The sequence below is a fragment of the Pipra filicauda genome, unplaced genomic scaffold, assembly GCF_003945595.2.
Source record: "Pipra filicauda isolate LSUMZ 115617 unplaced genomic scaffold, ASM394559v2 scaffold68_size4259465_pilon, whole genome shotgun sequence".
In the NCBI taxonomy this organism is placed as follows: domain Eukaryota; kingdom Metazoa; phylum Chordata; class Aves; order Passeriformes; family Pipridae; genus Pipra; species Pipra filicauda.
In genome coordinates this window covers 1,641,275-1,664,196 of record NW_024104853.1, presented here as the reverse complement: position 1 = coordinate 1,664,196, position 22,922 = coordinate 1,641,275, and the positions used below count along the sequence as shown (strand labels likewise).

The following is a 22,922-nucleotide window of genomic DNA, read 5'->3' as shown; positions in this document are numbered from 1 at the left end:
GAAATGATTCTAAGATTCTGTGAATACTATTAGAAGTCTGTGTGTTCTCTTTCTAAAATTAATTCAGACACATAGACTACTGTGGAAAATTCTCCAGAAAAAAACAACCAACCAACCAACCAAACCAAATTAAACCAAAGACCAAGCAAAAAAACCCCTGCTAACAACAATAACAGGGAAAAAAAAAAAGGAGTGGAAAATAACTACAACCTAAAGCAAAACCTATGCAAGATATCCAAGAATTTCATTATAGGGAAGCCAAGTAGCAGCTGTAGAGCACTGTAAGTCTATGTTTAACATACACACAGACCACATCAATTCTCTGTTCCCCACCTTATCACAGAAAAGCACCATATTCAGAATGGAAAGGCACTCATGTCTTCCTCTATGGTAACAGGTGCAAATTATTATGGAGACTGATGGTCCCATGCTCCGAGATTTGCTTGCCATGCCAATTATTTTTGTAGGCAGAATGTTTCACCTGTGACAAGCACCAAGTCCATAGGGCAAGAGAGAAGGGAAGGTATAGCCAGAAACATTCAGGCAGCAGCCCGAAAGTAATACTTGGTAATATGAAAATATAACAGGGTAACTGAGAAAACAAAGAGTAAGCAGATGCAAAGAAGACAAATAAGCAAAGAGGAAGAGATGACAGTAAATGTATGACACAGGACCCATTGAAAAGGAGAACTAAGAAAAAATAGGTATAGTTGTGTTTCAATGAGAGCACAATAATGGGATCTTGAAGGAGTGTCTACATTCCCCAGGGAAAGAACTGGGGAAAAATTTCCTCCATGCTTTTTCAGCAGCATTGACTTTTTGCAAGTTTACCTTGTTTTGTTTTTATTTTTTTTCTCCTAGACAACAATTCTGTGAGCTGTACACCTTTATAGAACGTCTTTCTCAGTAAAGAGGAAAAAATGTATTATGCAGAATCTTCTCTAAACTTCAGGAAAAGACTTCTTTGAATCTAGACATATTGTACTTGCTAAACATCAGGTATTTTTCTCAATTTCTCAATACTATATTACTGAAATTGTGAAAATAAAACGAATATTTTTTGGTATAGAAATAGTAGAATAATTTTTTAAGATTGTCCTTCCTGGTTTCCTCATTTATTCTCTTGCTTGGTTAAAGAAGTGGAGGATAACACAACTGATAAAGACTCAATAGCTGAATGAATTTGTTGAAAAGAAATAGGGAATCTAATTTCAATACAAACCTTAAAAATAGCAGTTGATGTAACCTTTTGATGTGAGTTATTCAAGTTAGCCCAAAAGACATAAAATAGCAATTTCTAGCTTTCAAAACCTCTTTAGAATACTGTGTTCTTTCAAGGGGAGTATTTGATTTGCAAATGAATGTAAATGTAGATAGCAAGATTACACTTTTGCCACATTCTAGAACAAAAAAAAAAATAAAAATATTGCATTGCCCACCCCTTTCTGTTTCACTGTTAGTACTTGTCAAATATTTCATTCATCTGCTGGCATTTTTAAATACATTTGCTTGATTTTAGTTTGCAAAGAAATGATCCCTTAAACAAATTCAGAGATTTATGACTTCTTTCCCACTCTGTGATACGTTTTCAAATTATTTCATCTCTGTGTTCCCATTGACATATGATATCTTTTACTGATGGTTACTAGAAAGTAATCCAGGACATCCAGGTCTTTTTGTTTGCAAACTTGCTTTCTAGCCAGTTAACCCTCAGCTAGTAGCCCCCTGTTACAAGGGTTTATTCCATCCCAGCTACAGAAATTTGCATTTCCCTGTATTAAAGTTATTTTAAGGTTCCTGTTATCCCATTTCCACCACTGTATAAGGTCCCTTTGTGTGGAAACCCTTAGTAACTGGCCACAGATAGATTTTGTACCACAGATCCACATGTTCGAGTCAACTGCACAGATAATTTTCCATACAATTTACAATTCAATTATCCAAACCAGGTGTCACTAATTTGGCTACAAGGATACTATGTAAGACTATGTCAAAGGTCTATACAACATCCACTGCTCTCCCCTTATCCACAAAGCCAATCATTTCATCAAAGAAGGCAAACAGTCTGGCCAGATATGATGTGCCCATGATAAATCCATGCAGCCTTTTGTCCCCTCTCTGCCTGGAGATGTTTTCAAGGAGGATTTGCTTTATAACCTTCCAAGGGACTGAGGTTAATGCCCAGTGGCCTGTAGCTACCTGGATCCTCCTTCTCGAGAGCAGGTGTGATGTTGCATATTTACAGTCATCAGTAACCTGCCTCAATCACTGTGATCTCTCAGAGGTGATAGAAAACGTCTTTGCAATGACATCGGCCAATGGATGCACTCCACCTGGTTCCAAGGTTTTCGTGTGCATTCAACTGACATAAGTGCTTCAGCTGTAAGCTCTCAAGGTGCCTGTCACTCATTCCCTAGCAGAGTCCCATGCGTTTCTGTTCCTTTACATAAAGTGCAAACCCTTCTTCTCACCTTTCCGAATCTATTCCTGGAAAATGGGAGAGCAAGTCAATAAGTAAAGAAAAGGACCCTGCTAAGGGGCTGCTCCAAGAATCCAGTCATGCTCTCTGGTTCCAGCAACAAACAATACACCTTGCTTTTGTTTAGTTTCCTGCTACAGATGCAGCCTCAGCATTTTGGATGAACATATATTATTCACATAGAGTACTTATTGTGGTACCTATTTATAAGTTATTCTACCCTAAGAGTACATAAATGTTTTGACCCAAAGCCAGATCCCCAGATTTATTTCAGGCTGCCATCAGCCTTTAAATATTGGATGATGAACTTAAAAATGTAATTTCTTAACATATGGGCCAGTAGTTCATATGAAGTTATACACTGTTATACTTAGGAATCATTTGATATTCCACACCACATGCATAGAGGCAAAATTGACAGCAAACCTAGTCTTGAACAACATAGAAGAGAAATGGTAATTGGGTGAGATGTTTTTCTTCCAACGAAAAAAGAGATTCCCTTTCCTAATAACTAGAAAACTCAATACATTAAGGAAATACAAATGCCAAAACCAGTGATTGAAGAAGTGACATGCTTTTCCCTTACTATCTGGCAACTCCAGCTACACACTGTGTAAAAACCCTCTTGGTGGAGCTGCTATTTCCCTTAAAAGCCCAGCTCTTGGAAACAAGAACAACATGCACATTCCCAGGTTGCCTTTTTTAAATTAAGTTTCTAAGTCTAACAGTTGCAGGAAGAAAACTGAAAATAAGGCTGTGGTTACAGAAATTCTCTAGAATATCCCCTCTTGTCTGATAGGTATCTGGCACAGTTACATTTGGTGTTGGCAGCTCACATTAAACTAATTAGTCAATGCCTACGGCATCAAGAGGAAAGGCACTGAGGCTTTGGTGACAGTCCTACATGGATTCATGGACCAGCTAGTTTGGCATTCAAAGATTTTTAGCAGATGTCTTTTGCCATATCCAAGAAGATATTCACAAAACTAAACTTCTTAAGATGCACCTCTGTGCCGTAACAGCATGTGAATTTTGTGTGTCTGCGCTGTAAAAATATGAGTTTTGGGTTGCCTTGTGACATGGTATGACACCTCCTCCAACCTAATAACCTGAAGTCTTTTGGCATTGAACTATTACTGTTACAGACCCTTGTAGATGTCTTACATGATTGGAATGTAACACAGATGTCCAGACTAAAACACTGACATAAGCACAAAAATTACATTAGAGATTTATTTACTTTTGTATATACCCTGGGCATATTAAACCTGATGTAAGGGTAAATGTATCTTTTTAGTAGGTTTGTTGTACTTTTAATTTATAAGATCATGTCATTCACAATTGCGAATAAAAGAACAGGCAACATTTAAAACAGTGGGAAAAAAAAACCCCAAAAGTGACATCAAACTCTGGTCTGGCTCAAAATCTACTATATGTCTGTCATCACTTCAAACATTTTACCTGAGAAAAGTAACTTCAACTGTTGAATTTCTAGCTTTATATTAAAAAAATACAACCCAAAAATCTCTTTAAATGGACTTATTTTTCATTAAAAATTAAACATAAATAATTGCAAAAAACCCCTTTTGGTTGTTTATCTCTTGATCCAGATAGTTCAGCAATATTCATTTCACTTGTTACTGTTCTAGAAATATGATTGTGGTATATCTATCACACTAATGCTCATATAAGCTAATTCTTTCAATTTTAATAATCTTGCTAGGTGTAAATTTTCTATAAGTTTGATATTGAATATCTTAAAATCCTCCAAGGTTGGAAAGGAAAGTAATATTCTATAGACAGAATGGCTTAATAAAAAGGCTTTGAAAATACTGACACTGTAACAGAGTACAAAACTATTTTAGGGTACTTAACAAAGGCCTCTTCACTTTCTCAAGGCCTTATACAGATGGAAAAGTAGTAATTTATACACCTGACTTGAGAGGTGAGAAGAAATTAAATACTATTTCAAAGTACATTCAAAAATCTCCTTGAGAGATTTCTAAAACCTTGTTTCTTTAACAGTCATTATGAATTTTCTGTTAAGTTCTGACTATTACAGGTACTAGCTCATCCTATGGTTTGAAAAGTGTTTTATGCCTGTGATGGATAATGGTTTTAAACTGAAGTTTAGATTAAAATGACGAAGTAGATTTGGAATTGCAGTCTGTCATTCAAGATAGTATTTGTATGATGATTACTTTCCGGAAAGTCAAAAGATTTTATTCTCACCAGCACTGAGAAGTGTGTGCATGTCTGAATAATATTTCAGTTTCACATTCATTTATTACTGTTGTCCAGAAATTCTACAGAGGTAAAATCTCAAGAGAGAAATTTCTGCTGTGCCCTGCTTTTTTTTAATTGGAGGAACACCATGAGAATATACTTTACAATATTTCTGCTCTTCTGCTCCCAGTTCTGATTAAAATGAAAAAAAAATTCAAAACTATATGATAAGATAATTACTGGAAAGATGAATATTGAGGGTTTTTTAGAGAAAGCTGGTCAGATTTGAGCAAAGGACAAAAATTTATGATCATTATTTAATTATTTGAACTGATGCTTATGAAACAGAATTCAGAAAAACAAATTAACAGAAATGTTTAAAATTGTGTGACAGTTGTGTATATGGCACTGGTTTATTTCTTTTTATGTTCCAGTGTTGAGCAGTAAAATAATTACACATTTTCTGTCTCTGCTTATTTTTTAGTCTTGATCTACTTTCTATACTAGCTCCCTGTGTTCTCTGTACTTCCTAAATCCAAGTTTTCGGTCACTGTGAATATCCTGAAATTCAGTCATAGTTCTTGAGATTTCTATCTGAGGGTTCTGCCTCATATCATCAATTTTTTTTGATCTGTCTTTTCAAACACAGACATGACTATCCATTTTTCTCCTCTGTCAATATCTGCATCACAAAAATATTCTCTACTCCTTAAATCTTCTCATTACTTTTCCTGAGAGCTCCTTCTCTCAGCTTTTTAATTCTGACACCTTAATTGCATGTAATTGTCCAGCTGAATGTCACTTGTCACTCCTATGCAGAGGTCACCCTGATCTTCCAAGCAAGAAATATTCTCTAAGTGTTGCATTTATGGTTTCACAGCCAAACCTCAGCCTCTCAATTCCGTTCTCTTTTTTGACAAAGAATGAAGAAGCTGGAAAGAACATTTTTTCTTGCCAGCTGAGGGAGGGCATTCTGGCCACAGACAGACCATACCGGAGTGCAAAGAAAGATCGTGTAGGTGGAAAAAGGAAATAGTCATGGGTCAAAGAAGACATTAGGATGAAGTGAAAAAAATGGGAAGAGAGAGGAAAGAAGGAAAATGAGAAGAAAGGAAATGGGGGAGAGAGAGGGGCAAAAAGGAGAATTAAAAATGGTAGAAAGGAGAAAAGAAAAGGAAAGGATTGTGGAAGATAGAGATGCACTTAGGAGGTTTCTGGAGAAAGTTGTAAGAATAGGAAAGGATTCTAAGGGGACAGAGAAAAGGGGAAACAGATCTTCTGTCTGACCTGTGACAAGAACCAGAAGTAGTGTCTAATTTTAGCAGAATGGAATGAGCTGTTGCAATTAGTGACAGAGCCCTTGTGTACTGTTATGGTATGAATGCCAATAGCCAACAGGTGGAAGAAGTAGCTATCACAGCTGTATGCCAGGGACCTGAAAATCAGTTCCTGGAATATGTACAGTGAGGAGAACTCCAGGGAAATAAAAGGATAAATTCTATATCCTGCTTAGCTTTTGAACATATTGTCTGTCTGTATCAGTCTTTGGAAGGATCCCAAAATATTGATCAACTAAAGTTTACCATCTTTGCAAATACTATACCAGTGATTGCTGGAGGCAACAACCATTGGTACAGTAAAAAAAAAAAAAAAAAAAAAAAATCCAGAAAAAACATCATAGTTTCCAACAGCATGGATAATCATCCATTTAAAAAAAAATGGAGAGGAAGCAGCAACAATTTTCAACTCTTCCCCACCCCCCTTTTTGGGAGTTCTTCAAGTAAGCTAACACTGAAAATTGATTTTCTTAAAAAGTTTTCAGGGGAGATGGTTTTCACAGAGATTTTTACTTCTGTATGTGAACAAATTGCTCTATAAGGAAGAATGAATATTTTAACATAAATCTTGTTTTGAATGTGAAAAAGATATTATGATAGAGTCAGTCAGGTTGGAAGAGATTTCAGGATGTCTTTAGTTCAATCTCTGCTCAAATTTCTGAAACTAATTCAGACCGGGTGTCTCATGGCTTTCTACAGTTGCTTATGAAAAACAGAATCAAAGAATCACAGAGTATGGTGAGTTGGAGGGGACCCACAAGGATCATTGAGTCCAACTCCTGGCCCTGCACAGGACCATCCCCAGGAGTCACACCATGTGCCTGAGAGTATTGTCCAAACGCTTCTTGAATTCTGTGAGGTTTGGTGCTGTGACCACTTCCCTGGGGAGCCTGTTCCAGTGTCCAACCAGACTCTGGGTGAAGAACGTTTTTCTAATATTCAGCCTAAACCTCCCCTGACACAACTTCAGGCCATTCCTTCAGGTCCTGTCTCTGGTCACCAGAGAGAAGAGATCAATGCCTGCCTCTCCTTTTTCTTTCATGAGGAAGTTGTAGACTGCAATGAGGTCTCCCCTTAGTCTCCTCTTCTCCAGGCTGAACAGACCAAGTGACCTCAGCCACTCCTCATACAGCTCTCCTCAAGGCCCTCCACTGTCTTTGCTGCCCTTCTTTGGACACTCTCTAATAGCTTAATGTCTTTCTTATATTGTGGTACCTAATATTGCACACAATATTCAAGGTGAGGCCACACCAGTGCAGAGCAGAGCAGGACAATCCCCTCCCTTGACCTGCTGGTGATGCTTTTCCTGATGCCCCCCTGGACACGGTTGGCCCTCCTGGCTGCCAGGGCACTGCTGACTCACATTCAACTTGCCATCAACCAGAACCCCCAGATCCCTTTCCACAGCACTGCTTTCCAGTATCTCATTCCCCAGTCTGTACAGACACCCGGGGTTGGCCCATCCCAAGTGCAGAATCTGGCACGTTCCCTTATTGAACTTCGTATGGTTGGTGATTGCCCAGTCCTCTAATTTGTTGAGATCTCTCTGCAGGGCCTCCCTGCCTTTAGGCAAGTCAACAGCTCCTCCCAGTTTTGTGTCATCTGCAAACTTGCTTAGTATTCCTTCCAGTTCTGCATCCCAGTCCTTTATGAAGATGTTGAAGAGCACAGGGCCTAAGATGGAGCCCTGTGGAACCCCACTAGTGACAGGTTGCCAGTCTCATGTTACCTCAATCACTGTTACCCTCTGTGCTAGACCTGTGACCCAATTGCTAAACCTCCAAGGACAAAGACTTTACAATACCTCTGGACAATCTGCTCCAATGCTTCATTGTCTTTAGTGATTTTTCATTTCCTTCTATCAAGTCAGAACCTCCGTCACTTGATGTAATAACCATTGTCACATTAGTTCAGCATGCACTTCAGTTCAGTATCTACACATTAAAGAATACAAACATGCACCGGCCATTAATGTGTTTTGCTTTGGTACACACAGTTTTGTAAGATACTAGTGGGAAGGCACTATTTTGTGGCTGTAATGAAGTACAGTGAACACAACTGTAGATAAAAGTGCTACTAATTCTAATAATCACAGAAAGACCTCAGTTTTCCTGCTGAAAGGCCCATACAAGTAGTGACCAGTCTCAGTTTGGTTATTTTTGAAATCTGATAGTACCACAGATCAGGATTTTTGAGTGTCAGTTCTGCTAAGCCTTTACATAAGAAATGTTGTTGTATTTTGCACGCAAATCGATAGAAACCTGCAGTACAAATCTCCCAGACAACTTTGAGGTTTGCAAGCTGCTGGGAACACTCTTTTATCTTCCTCTCTGCAGTCTTGTGTTGGTTAGACAAGAAAAGCTTTAAAGATTTCAAGTGTGGACTTTGGAGAAAGGTGTTGGGGACAAAAAGAAAGAAAGGAAATACCATAATATAAAACACTTGGATATTTCAGTTTCCTTTTAATCACAAGAAATGTTTATCCGAGAGTCTGTGGTTGTCTTCTCCTGCTGCCAGAAGTAAGCAGTGTTGTCTTATTGAAATGTTGATTTTCGGGCAGCTGCTATGAACAAATACACCATTTAGACCTCAAACTTCCCTTCTGTCGAAAGTCATCACTTTCAACTTCTCCATGCTCATTTGGTCTAGTAGCTTCATTTGAAGTCAATCAATACAGAAGAAAATACCTGTAAGGTACAAACATACACCTCTTGCTACTTTTTCTTCCTTTTAACTCTAAAAGAGCAACTGACTTTCCAGAATTAAAACACCAGCAATACTGAGTGCTCTAAATGGTTACCATTGTTTTTCCTAAACAAGGTGGTATTTTGCCCCCTTTCATACAAATACATAGGAACTACTATAAGTGCAAAATAGCTACTATTCTTCCTTAATGTATATAGTTTGAAATAAAATAAGTGCATTGACTACACCTTCTGCAGTGAAAAAATCAGAGAATCAGAAAAAATTCAAACGGTAAAATAGCTTGTATGTGATCAGGCCACCTAGAAGTAAAATGAAAAAAAATATATTGAGATCTCTCCACTGTCCTTTTAAGATAAGATTTAAAACTAAGCATCACATATTCAGGATTCAAGTGCCTCAGGTAGATCTTTCTGTTGATGACCAAAAATTCACAAAGTTAAAACATATGTTCCTCAAAAAGAGAAGTTACATTTCATGGGAATAACCTCTTTCCAAAGGGAAAAAAAAAAATCCTTGAGAGTTCTCCAACTGCTCTGACATTCAGCCTTCATCAGTTCAAATGGCACGAAATATGCAGACTATACCATTGCAACCCATGAAGACAACATAATTAACAGATTTTAAAGCACAGTTATAGGAAATGTACATGCAAATGCCCAATCAGTTAATATAGATTAAGGGAAGACTTATAAGCATAGCAGCATCAGAGTGCCTCAAGGCCATATCTACATATTTGACATATATTCCATTAAGAAAAATTAAAGGCCAGTCAGTCTGTCCATTTTACAGTAAGATTCACAGTAGGATTTGTTCTTCTTTTTGCTTCATCCTGTTTAATTCTATACAGCTTCTTGCATATTGCTTGTTGCCTAAGTAGCTAAGCCCATGCCAGTAATGAAAAGATTGAAAACTACCACATCTCTGTTTTCTCATCCCTTCTCATTCTTCTAGGTTTGTCTGTAAGGGAGTGGTATGTGCAGAAGTATGCATACCTGTGAGAGAAAGAGAAGAACAGAGATTCTTTTGGTAGGTTTACTGTTGTTATACTCATGTTGCTTCCTTCCCTTTCTTAGCTTCATCAGTGTCGTGGGTTGACCCTGGCTGGATTCTAGGCACACATGAAAATCGCTAAGAGTTGGGAGAGGTCACACAGGCAAGACAGACTCAACATGGGGATAATACTAAAATTTATTACTAATAGGATAAGAGCTAAAGAGTGAGAAATAAAACAGTCTTAAGCACACTTTCCAACCACCCCTCCTTCCTTCTATGTTCTCCCTCCTTCCCCTGCATCAGTGCAGGAAAAGAAGTCCACCCATAAGGCAATAGGTCTTCAAAGTCTGCTGTCCTGTGGGTCACCCTTCCATGGGCTGCAGGGGGACAGCCTGCTCCACCATGGTCTTCACCACAGGCTACAGGGGGTGCTAAAGCTCTGAGTCCTTCCCCTGTTCTGTGGGGTTCCTCCCGCGGGAAACAGTCCTTGATGAACCTCTCCAACATGGGTCCACCCCCTCTGGGCTGCAGGTCTTCCATATCTGCCGTCCGGAAGGTCATTCCTCCGTGGGATGCAGGGGGTCTCTATACCTCGATGGTTTTTCATAGGATGCAGTCCTTGACGGATGAGTAGCACTGACGTGGGTTCCCCACAGAGCGATGAGTGGAGTCTTACCCAGGAATAACCTGCTGCGGCGTGGGCTCCTCTCTCCACGGACCACAAATCTTCCGAAGGACCCTGCTCCATCCTGAGCCTCCCACAAGGGTAACAGTCCTCCTTCATGCATCTACTTGTTCCCGCATGGACTCAGCTGCAACCAACAGGGCCATCCTGGCCTGGCCCAGCTCGGCCGGGACTAGGGTGGGGGACAGTGCCCATCAGCGGGGCTAGCGCCATGCCTGCCCTGGGCCAGCTGTTGCGCAGCCCCAGGCCATGGCCACCACCCCCACCCACAGCAGGGGAGGCGGCGGGGGCCACCCCAGCCTGGCCCGGCTCGGCTCCAGCACTGTGCCTGCCCCAGGCCAGCAGCTGCCGTGGGCCCAGGCCGCAGTCACGGTCCCCCCGGCTTGTGGTGCGGGAGGCAGCCCGGGCCGCCCAGAGCTTCGGTCGGAAACTCCCCTGGGTGGAATTTCTTCTGCGCAACAACTATTTTCTTAAATATGTTATCACAGAAGCATTACTAAAGCTTCCAACTGGCTCTGCTCCTGGTCACGACCAGGAAGTCTGCCCTGAAGCCAACCATCTTTGGTTCCATGGCAGGGGAAACTTTTAGCAGCTTCTACATAAGATATCTCTGTAGCCCCCCCCACCAAAAAAACCCCAAAACCTAGTCACATCAACCCATGACAATCAGCACTAAGGATATGTTTTGTTTTTCCATTAATTTTTCATGACCAGAAGCAAGAAAAGGATAGGGCCTTTTATTTCACATTTCCAGGCTGCCTTGTTTTTCCAGGCTGCATTAAAAGTAAATAAAATTGATAAGGCTAATGAGTTGAGGACTTGATGTTTTCGTCCTATATTTTGAGTCTGTTACAAGTAAACCTTTAATGGCTTCTACTAACCTCATTATCATCGGTCAGTCAAGCCTAGCAAAAGTAACAAGCATCGACTGTGCTCTAGCCAAGATGAGTTTAATCTGAGAGTCAATAGTCACTGTTTTTGTTAAACTTCTGTGGCATGCTGCATGTTATCTGGCTGACCTTGGCAACTCTGATCTCTCCTCATTCTCCTTTTCTCAATTACTTGGTATTTGTTCTGGTCTGACACTGGTTTGGTACTTCTTGGTTCTCAAAGTCCCAAAAGGTTTCTCTACACTTGGAAAAAACTCTGCAGCAATTCTTCATTTCTTATAATGGACCAATAAGTTCAAACGCAGACACATGGAGTTGCATTAGTGTAATTTTTAGTGAGGTCACTGAGGTGGCCATGGAAGACAATAATACAATCAATTTTTTCTTTTCTTTTTTTATCCACTCATTACAACAACTAAAGTAATTAGAAAACTACATGTTCTTTGTTTCTTTAAAAATATGACATGTATTCTACTAGAGACCTAAAATAGCTTGAACCTTTCAGATTCAAGCAAGCTTGTCTCCCACCTATGAAAATGTGCAAATCAAGGTAGGAGAAGGAAAAGTTTCTTGGCAGTGGGCTACCTTGACTTGTACTTTCATGTTTTATGTTATATTTTATGATACACATTTCAGTTACATCAAGGGAGACTACAAGAAACAAACACAGGTATAGCAGCATTTGCAAAAATGTAGTGCTCCAAAGAAAGGAATACCAAATGAGTCTATGATGTAACATCTGTGCACACATAATGTAGCATGCATCTTAGAAGATGCCTTAGGAAGTTTCTTCAAGAATTAAGATAATTACCAAAGACCAAAATCTGCCCGTAACCCAAAGAGGAGTGAGCTATGCCCAGAACTGTTATGAGTTTTGGCACTGCAGATTCTTAATCCACCTCTGACTGTTGCCTGTAAGAGCATATACCTCAGCCTTCTCGTTGCTGTTACCAGTTTGTCAGTCATGCTAATTGAGGGATGTACACATTCTCTGACCTTCTTTTTCTGCCTAACATACCTGTAGAGGTCCTTCTTGTCATTCTTTGCATCCCTTGTCAAGTTCAACTCCACATATGCCTTGGCCTTCCTGACCCCATCCCTACAGAACCGAACTGCATCCTTGTACTCTTCCCAGGATACCTGTCCCTGCATCCATGGACTGTGCATTTCCTTCTTGCCCTCTAGTTTGACCAGTAAGTCTCAACTCAACCATGCTGGTCTTTTGCCTTCCTTGCCTGATTTCTTACACCTGGAGATCAAGAGTTCTTCTGTTCTATGGAAAGCGTCCTTAAAGATCTGCCAGTTCTGTCCCGGAGGGCAGTATCCCAGGGGTTTCTACTGAATAATTCCTTGAACAGCTGGAAATTTCCTTTCTAAAATTCAGAGTCCTAACTTTACTCTTCAACTGACTCCTATCCCTCAGAACTGCAAATTCCACCAGTGCAGGACCACTGTAGCCGAAGCTGCCTCCAATCTTGATGCCCCCAACTAGCTCACTTGTGTTGGTGACCATTGCATCTCCTCTGGTAGGCCTGTCTATTACCTGGCTTAAGGAATTATTCTCCATGTGTTCCATGAGTCTCCTGGATTGCCTACAGCTCACCATGCTACTTTCCCAGCAGATATTGGGGTGGTTGAAGTTCCTGAGCAGGACAAACACCTGAGAGCACATCTCCAGTAGCTGGAGCAAGAAGGCTTCATCAATGGGCTCCCCTGGATCAGGTAGCCTGTAGCAGACACCAACCACAAGGTTCCCATTGCTGCCTTGGTCTCTGATTCTTACCCATATGCTTGTGACCTGTTCATGGCTGTTCCTCAGAGACAACTCTTCACATTCTACCCATCTCTTGATGCAAGGGGAACTCCACCCCTCCTTCCTCTCCTGTCCCTTCTGAACAGACCCTAGTCAGTGATAGCCACCCTCCAGTCATGGATGGCTACAGGCTGGTACAACATTGTTTCATTTTCCAGCAATGTAATTGTTACAGGGTGGCAAAACCAGTCATTCCTTCTAATGCTGAAAAATATGATGAAAAGGAGTGTGACTGTCTCCTCCTGGTGCTCTCTACATTACAAATATAAGCTCTGTATGTCAGAATTTACAAATGCAGGGCTGCCAAAACTTCACAATTTTTGGAGTAGCATTTTCATAATGATCAGATTCATTTGCAAACCAGTTATCATATATCTAAATAAGCAATTAACAAAAATATAAATATGTAGTATATAATAGGTGTTATATTACATTTGAGGGAGAAAGCTATTTTTTTCTGTCTGCAGTGCATTTGTGTCACACTGTTGAATGTGAGGTAAAAAAAAAAAAAGCAAGCTCATATTGGCACATGATAACATGCCTAAAGGGGATTTTAGCTTCAAGTAAACACTGAATATCATAAGATCTGTGATGAAATTATAGGAACTAAAAATGATTGTCACATGGCAGAGACTCCAGGGCCTGTTGCTGATACATTCAGCTGTCAGACACGCAACCAGCCAACTGCCTTGCTTCAGCATTTTCTCTTATTTTCTACTAACACCTAAGCATAACTTAGCTACATATATTCTTGCCAAAGATAAATGTCTCTCAGGCATGTTTTTTCTTTCCTAAAATTTTTTTTGATGTTGACTGATTTTTTCTAAAAATTCTTACTAATAGAAAATTTGGAAAAATAAGACTGTTTGCTCTGAAAGGTTAGACTACACGTGGGATTTTTTAGACTTCCAGTCTCCTTGTCTAAATGTAAGTAAGACCTGGGGGGTCCTATCCCTGAAACACAGTCACCTGTATTAATCTTCAGATCCTGGAATAACAGCATTTTTTTGGCTCTGAAGCATCCCATTTTCCTCAGACTATTGTGCAGGGCAAACGGAGACACCAAGGATCCTTGGAAGACTGCTGCGAAACTAGGGTAGATGCCAGGTTCCTGGAATAGCCTACCATCAATCCAGACAGTCTCAGGAAGACTGTGCTGGACCCAAGATATCATGAGTTAAGCATTTTAGGCTCCATTATTTAGTACATGCTGTAATCTTACTTAGGGTCTCATTTTTGCTGAAAATAGTGGCAGCTGCTCCCTCTCCAGAGGAGCCTTCAATCTTGTGAGAAAAATCTCAAGAGTCACTATAAAAGGAGAGAGACATTTGGCCTGCTACTAGTACAAAACCTCAGCTCTTCATGAGAAACAGAAGAGCACAGGACATTACACTAATTAACCACTGCCACCAATTCTCCCTGATCATCAGGTCAATCCTTAACCTCGGGGACGTTTTGCTGCTTTTTCTACAAATGAAATATTTATATATTAGTGGCTATCAGATGTAATATCAGATTAATTAATATTACTCTGGTATTACAACATATTGTATCAATTCAGAACCAGCATTAAACCACGTGGCTGTAAATGTTTAGAAAGTTGCCACTGATATACCTTGAATGATAAGACACAACACTAACAGAAAGAGTGGTGCCACAGAAATACTTACAATATGCACTAGTTTGGCATGAATCTACCCTAAATTAGATACAGAAAGTATAACTTTACAGTGAATGTACTTATACCATGGATGAATTTGAACAGTTTTGTAAAAACACAGTATATCATATTGGAGCAATTACATCAAAATTAGCAGAACTTTCAAAATGAACTTGTAATATTTTTTATGAGTCTTGGCTTGGCTATGAAATAGAGTCATAAAAATCTAAAAGATACTTAATGCAGTCTCTCTTATGTATTGAGAAATTTATGGAGTTACACACAGAAAAGTAGTAGTGAATTAGTCAGTAGTGAGTAGTCAAGGAATTGGATAAATGTTTGACTCCCTACGATACAATACATTACTTACATTAGATATAAAAGAAACACCGGTAGGGAATTTTAGGGAAACCCAAGGAGAGTTAACAAGTGACTAATGCAGTAGCAGAATACATTCAGAAAAGCTAATGGAATGAAGAAGTGAAGTTACATAAGATCTTAACATATTTCAAATTCACTATATCCTGGTGTCATTGTAGGTACCTTAGGAAAAAAATGCCTGGAAATGTTCAGGATCACAGGTTAACAAAAGGAAAGAAGGTCCTTATAGAATCATATACACCTCATAAATCTTTAGGATGGTCAAATTTTCTTTGAATACTTCCTTGCACATTAGGCAAGGTATTTGAAAAAATGTATAATGGAAACAGTCTAAGAAGGTAACAGAAATAAGATGATATGGAAATGACTGTGTATGAGAGGGATTAGCAAATGAATAGGAGGAGGGATGTGTCACAGATATGCCTCATATTGTATTCGTGAATTGTCATATATGACACAAGTCATATACGAGACACAGGGTTTGGCAGGAAACTGTCAAAGGACAAATTTTCCATAAATATATTTCTTTTTCCCTCTTTATAAGACCTCTCTGTATTGACTATTCTCTGAAAAAGACAGTCTTCTGAACGGAAGGATGGATGCATACTGGTACCTTAATTTCTACCTTCCTCGAAGAGGAAAAAACTACAATAGCTAAAATATGCTCATCACAAAAACTGATTCAAGAATTCCATTGATGTCCCATGATCTGGCTCAGCCCATTCCAGAGTGCACAAATGGAAGTTCACATGTGGATTAAAGCTCTTTTTGCACATTGCAGTTTATTCCCAGCATCTTTAATGAAACTCCTCTCAAGACACAAACATTAAGCTATGTTTCTTCTGGCCTGTTCTTCATCAGGAGTAAAATTCTGCCCTCAGACTTTATTAATGATTCTGCTGATGACACATGAGATGAAACAAAGCACAACTCATTCCAAAAAAAGCAGCATTTACTTTTCTAGGCTAGGAGAAACATTAAAATTGGTGATGACAGCTAGTTCTCTTAGAAAATTAATGATACTAGTTTCAAAGTACTGATTGCATATCCATAAGAGGTTTCATGTTCAAAGAGGAACATTTGATTGAACTGAGTTTATATATAGAAAGATGGGATTTGTTTCTTTCAGGCTCTATGTTAGATTTGGATTAATTTCTTCTAAATGCATTTTGCATTTTCTTACTACTTTTTTTCTGCAATACTTTGCATACTTTTGTACCTCACTTTATAAAACCCCACAAACTTTAACATTTAAAAGGCAAAACCCACATGTTTTAAGACCTGACTGAGCAAACTGGACAATCAACAGCCAGAAATTTTGCTTTCCCCTATTTTAAATTGAACTGAAAATACCTGAATCGTTCGTGAACCTTTATGTATATATTTTGGTGTTCACAGTAAGAATGGTATGCTGGGCATGCCCACCTTTCCTGTCTTGCAGCAATGCTCCAGTAATGGGCAACACGGGACACTGTAGACTTTCCCACTAGGAAGAAGATCAGTAATTGGCTACAAAACATCGTAATTCTTGTTGTCTAAATCTAAGGTGCTTTTAAAAATGAACAACAGTATCTGCAGTTTGATCAGTGCAGCAGCAAGAAAAATAAACCAATGAAAACCCATTAATCAATTCAGTGTTTTTTTTTTTCTGGCATCTTGCACTGTAGCTCAGTATTACTGCATCTGCTAAACCCTAAGGTATAGTCTTTCAGATTGTTTCAGACCTCAGGTACACAGCTAGCACAGATTCCCATCATAAAGCTCCTTGTACCTGATTAAAAAGTTAGTTGATCAGATCCTCAAAACAAGGTGTAACAGGTTTGTCAGCTTCATTTGGGTATGGCTGTCATATATTGTCACCTGAAGGAGTGTCATGATTGAAGTTAATCTTGAGGACATGGATGGGGAGAGTAGGTGCAGGTTTCTGATGACTTTAATGGAAAAGAGTTCCTTCAAGTAGCTTAGCCACTTCTGCCTACTGTTTAATCTGAAATACTCTTTACTCCCTCAGAATAAAAAAAATAGTGGTCATTAATAGAGAGTGATCTCATTATGCTTGATAGCTCCCAATGTATTTTTCTTCCAATGCTTTGTCTAAACACTTTTGAATTGTTATAATATTTGAGCATCCATAGTACTCTGTGGTAGAAGTTCCACAATTAATATGCTTAACTTCTCATTTCCAGCCTGCCCTTGTTGCCTCTGTTTTATTTACTTGTGCTGACATCATCCTTCAGATAGAACACCTCTTCCTTCCTGATGTTTATGTGAATCCTAACTACCTCAATAAACTAAATTTTATAGCAGAATCCTGAAAGTATTTCCACAATGCACAAATCAGTACTGTATAGAGATATCCAAGACAGTTTAATGTGCTATTTGAGTGCCAAAAGCAGCAGAGCAACCTCCCTTGGCTCAGGAGGGTAAATTAACTCAAATGAAGAATGACAGAATATTTCTATGCAACAGCATACTTTAAAACCATATGAAGAAAGAGTGATCATATAGAGGAAAATCTATGAAAGACTGCTACACTGGAATCAAGTGACAGCATTGATTCTTTATTCACATTTACATGGAAATGCACATTCCTACCATGCATTGGCATTGATGCCAATGTTGTAGCAGCTCTGTATTAAGAAATACTGCTTGCCACATGTGGTTGATCAAACCAAACCAGTACACAGAACAGATATGAGCTGTCACGTTGCATGGCAGTCCAGCACTATGGTATCGGGATCAACTTTTCACATAAGGAATGTAAGTGCACATCTACATAAGAACAGCAACTACAGACACACACTGATCACACGGCCTAATATGCCAGGTGATTCATCACATCATGTCACCTGAAGCACAAGTAAAACTTGCACAGAGTGTAAAGAGCTTCAGATTATTTCAGTACTTTTTTAGTCCTAAAAAAGAGAGTAGAGAGCTCCAGAAATTATTCTTGAACAAGATTTACCACAGGAAGGGGTAGGTATATTTTGGTAACCACTATTAGCACACTGAGATGGCCCCTATTTATAAGCTGCTGTTTTCTCTTTATTCATCCCAGCAAAGAGACCAAGTAGAGCTCAGTATTCCTACTGAAGGAACATAAACTGTCCTCACAGTAACAGCAGGATTAGGGTGCAAATTAGTTGGCACTAGAGGTAAATATTCTAAACAAAATTTAAGATGAGTTTCACATTTCTGAAATATCAAGGAAAATTTATATTAAAAATTAGAAATTTCAAATGTTAAACTTCGTGTGTGTAGAAGTGTAGAGAATATTTTCTGACACTTGTGCTTTTTTTGTGCCTGCCTACAGTGGAAACTATAAAGATTTGTCTGTGTGCTGGGGAACAAACAAAAGGGATGCAGAGGAAAGCAGAGCTGTGCTGTGAGTTCTACAAAGATTGTTATTTGATTCAAAGACATGCATCTTGGAATCCCAAATCAGTTTGTCCCCTCAGAAACTTTTCATAGAAGGCAGTAATAAATCATTCAGGCATTCACTCAGTCATTGACTTCACAAGTCCCACTGAGTGTCATGTATCTACAGACTGCTATGAATATACACAAGACTGAAAATACAACCAAGTTATGCAACAAACAAATCATACAGGAGTTGTTCTGGATGATGATAATAGTAGTGCTAAAATTGTTCAAGGAAAAGAACAAAATTCAGTATAAATCTAAAGAAATAAACCCTTGTTATCAACATGATCAAAACAATTGAGAGAACTATAAAACATTACTTTAATATCCTTCCATGGGTTTTTCCATCTGTCTAGAAACTATGAAGAAAACACGGAGAAACTGAGACATAATCACATTCTGATTTATCCTATGTAATCTCCATCTCCACAGACAGTAGTACATGTCTATTTGTAATATGTGTGTGTTTTCAAGGGCAGAAGAGTTCTGAGCTAATAGATCTAAATTAGGAAGAACCTTTGCAAACCAAACTATATTTGGAACTTTGCCATGGAGCAGAACCTGATGAAGTTCCCACTGATATGCTCACTTTAAATAAAAACCACAAGCATAACTTACTTATATTCAGCAACTGTCTAATTATTAGGGAATGCAAGGTTTGAAGTGACTTCTTTGTTTATTGGAGTTCACTTGGATATTACTAGCACAGGACTAATCAAATTTATGTGGAAGGTTTAATTAGTATCTTTGGACTTAAACCTAAATTTTAGTAGGTCTAATTAAATCCCTGGGATTTGATCTTTAAGGTCACACACACTTTTCCCAGTACTACATCAAAACAGCAGATTTCCACAAGGTAAGAGTAGCTTCAAGTAGTAACTAAAGATAGCTGAAGTGCACAGAGTTCAGTGACAAGTGTTCATTAGCAGGAAAGCTCATTCAGGAGCTATCTGCCTCTTGTTCAGTTGAGTATGCACATATTCCACACACCTGAATTAAACATACCACAGCGATTTTCTGCCCAGGCCCACTTATATATAGATAATAAAAAACAGCATAATATTTTGGGGGAAAGGGAGATTTTTACATGACAGATTTTTTAAAAACATTTTCCTGGGGAAAAAGAAAAATATACCCTGGAGCAGCTGAAATTCAAATCTGTTTTGTCATTGAGGATCACTGTTTGTATACTGTTTATAAATGGAAATCAATACCATCACAACAGCATATTTATTATGAAGACATTCAATAGTGTGATTCTTCTACCACTTTAAAAGTTATTATGGAGAAAATCTACTTTCTAAATATACAGACAAAACCATACATTTCCCTTTAATTTTTGAAGAATGCATATCCTGAGTCTTGGAGTTTGTCAAATTAAAATCTTTAGCTGAAACCCTTTTAAAAATGTTTGTAAAGCATTTGCATTGTGTGGCTTTGGATTACAAAACTATGCAGGTGTACCCATGAGTAGGCAGCTCTCAAGTTTTTTTCAAATGAATCGGCATGAATTTAATTCTTACAGTAATATTGGACCTCAAGATTAACTCACCTGACTTTTGTTTTCCATCCATTTCACCAAAGTATTTTTTTTGCCTGTTAGGAAGGTTTTGAACATGCCAACAAGACTACATACAATACAACATTGGGACTACTGGACAAGCCGAGCAATAAAAGGAAAATGAGAGTTACAGTACTTGCACCATTTACTTTTATTATGAAACAGAGAGGCATTACCACACTACATGCTGTAAACTCAGATGTTCAGAGATTACTGGGCATGTCCCCAGGCTGTGCACCTCCACCAGAAAACTGTAGTTTCAATTCTCATTTGCATGTCACATGATTTTATAGATTAACATTGCACAGACTGATATGAATATCTGCTCCTGCTGAGAGTGTGACTATAGTATCAATTAAAAAGGTTGGTTCTGGCAAAAATAATAGAGTAAACCTACAGAAGACTTCATGTTATAAATCCATTGACCAGAAATGCAAGAGAGGAAAACCAAAATTCCCTGAATATTTGAGCAGACCTAAATATCCTATAGCTGTCGGGGAATAGTTGAACAACCTGACAGAAATCAGAAATAAACTCATGCCTCTGCATACTAGTCATATACAACAATAAGGCATCAAAGCAGCACTTACAGCTAGAGAATATCAGAGGACATGAGTGTTCATCCATTGGGAAGTTGTGTAGCTGCAGCTGGCACTCGGCATTGATGGTAAGCCTGTGAAGAAACCAAGTGTCTGTTATTACATGCCAGTACAATGAACAGTCAGAGGAGGAGGTTGGGAAACCTTAAGTATCATTCAAGAATATTCTGACATCCATAAGTAAGGCCGGAAAAGAAAGAACTATATTTGCAGATTGTTAGTTGGTTATTTAAGTCTGATCCAAAGCAACGATAACTATGTAAAATAATTTCAGACACATCATCAAGAGTTTCTTGATCCCAAGAAATCTGTGCATGTGTTTTTCTCTAGACAATTTATTATCAAAGGACCTGGGATGGAAACATCTATTCTTTATTAAAAAACTCAGGAAATATGGTTGATGTAGTGGTGTGTAATTCCACAAAATTAAAACCTCATAAAGAATCTTATAAGAAATCTTATCCACATATACTTAAAGTGTGAACTTAAAATTCTTTCAGCCTCTTTCAGCTGTCTCTCAATATATGTCTATATGCCATTCTATATTGTACAGATGCAACAAACATATCAGCAGAAACATCTTTAGTCCTACTTGAAAGCTTGTTTTACATGGCATCCCTAACACAAAGGATACTATGAATAGAGCTAATTTAAAAATTACTAATAAAAATCAATAACCTTCAGTCTGATAGCTTACAAAGTGAATGTATTTACCCAGGGAGATAGAATTCAGTGTTAGTTTATTGTACAATCTTTTTTAGTAAACACTACATAATTGCATGCCAGAATTTCTGCAGCAAGTTTGGGTCATGTGGATTTTTCCTTTTAGAAACTAAATAAAAAGCTCACAAACTGGATGGGGAAAGGTTTGTGTCTCAGATTTAGGATGCTGCAGAGAAAACCCCTGTCTTGGAAAAGGTCACCTGTGAGGAATTTAATAGTGTTATTGTGCTGACGGTAGAAGAGGACTTGCAGTGTTGCAGCAGGAGGGCATTCACATCCAGAAGTAGGCAAGGAAGAAGATGGGAAGGCCTGGACCTTGATTGAACCTTGTATTTTCTTATGAACACATAGCACCCATCAACACCTGACAGTACCAGGGCATACAGTAGTTACCTCTTCCATGTCATACCAATTCTGACACTTAGGTAAGATAAACTGGTTTTGAATTACACAGTGTTAACAATGGCCAATGATCATTCTAACAGATTTTTTTGCATAAAAAGGAGGTTGACCTTTTGAGGGGTCAAAAAGTACTCAAAATATTTTTCACAAACTAAGAATGTTCACTCCAATGGATCAAGTATTACCTCTCTTTTAGCTGTTTTAAACAAAATTTGCAGTCCATTCAGCAAATAGTGTCTTTAGTGATAGGTATGTAAATCTAACTACTATTAGACTGATATTTAACTTGCCCTGAAATACTGTAACAGGACTTAAAAGGAAAAGAAAACACACCTAACCAAAAACCCCTCAAAAAAAAAAAAAAAAAAAACAAACCCAATCAAGAGGGATTGGAGTTGACATTGTAATCAAAAAGTCTAAAATTTGCTAAAGGCAACTGAAATAAGTAAGAGCTCCTCACAGTGGAGCAAGCTTAAGATGGAAAGGGCACTAAAAATATCAGTAGCTTTTCCAGCTGTTTATTTCCTTCCTTATTGTCTGCCAAAGACTTTCTATTGGACCCCAACTGCTAATGCAATTATGACTGGAATATGCAGTTGCACCAAGAGGGTTGAACACAATCACTGAAGAAAATGCAGCGTGAAAGGGATGTTTCTGAAACTGTTTGGTTTGTGGAATGTGGCTTATGGCACAACTCCCTTCTGAACAACCCATCTCTTCCATAAGTAAACACATATTTTGATTTCCACACGGTTTTTTTAATACAGGTATATTTTATACTGCATATATAAATACTGTATATATATGCACTGCATTTCTAACATCATATAGTTTATTTCTAATATCACACAGCTGATGGTATCAAAAAGATTAGAAAAACTCTAAAAACCTTTTCTCTAGCAATTCACCCTTATGATGAGATGTAACAGACTATCTTTCAGCATGACTTATTCAAAGAGTCCAGCATCAGCATGAATCTAGAAATGCTTTATCCAGCCCTGGTTTTATGGGACTACATTTTATTACAAGCACTAAAAAACCCAA

At 38.4% G+C, this 22,922-nt stretch overlaps 1 protein-coding gene across 5 annotated transcripts in view; it reads right to left on the bottom strand.

The window, feature by feature from the left end:
* The window catches only part of GABRG3 (gamma-aminobutyric acid type A receptor subunit gamma3), a 328,202-nt gene that overhangs the window by 130,164 nt on the left and 175,116 nt on the right, over positions 1–22,922 (bottom strand). For all 5 annotated transcript variants that reach the window (XM_039388838.1, XM_039388839.1, XM_039388837.1 and 2 more), the window contains one exon: positions 20,745–20,827. In XM_039388838.1, coding sequence (XP_039244772.1) covers positions 20,745–20,827 — 83 coding nt within the window. The remainder of the gene's footprint in view (positions 1–20,744; positions 20,828–22,922) is intronic.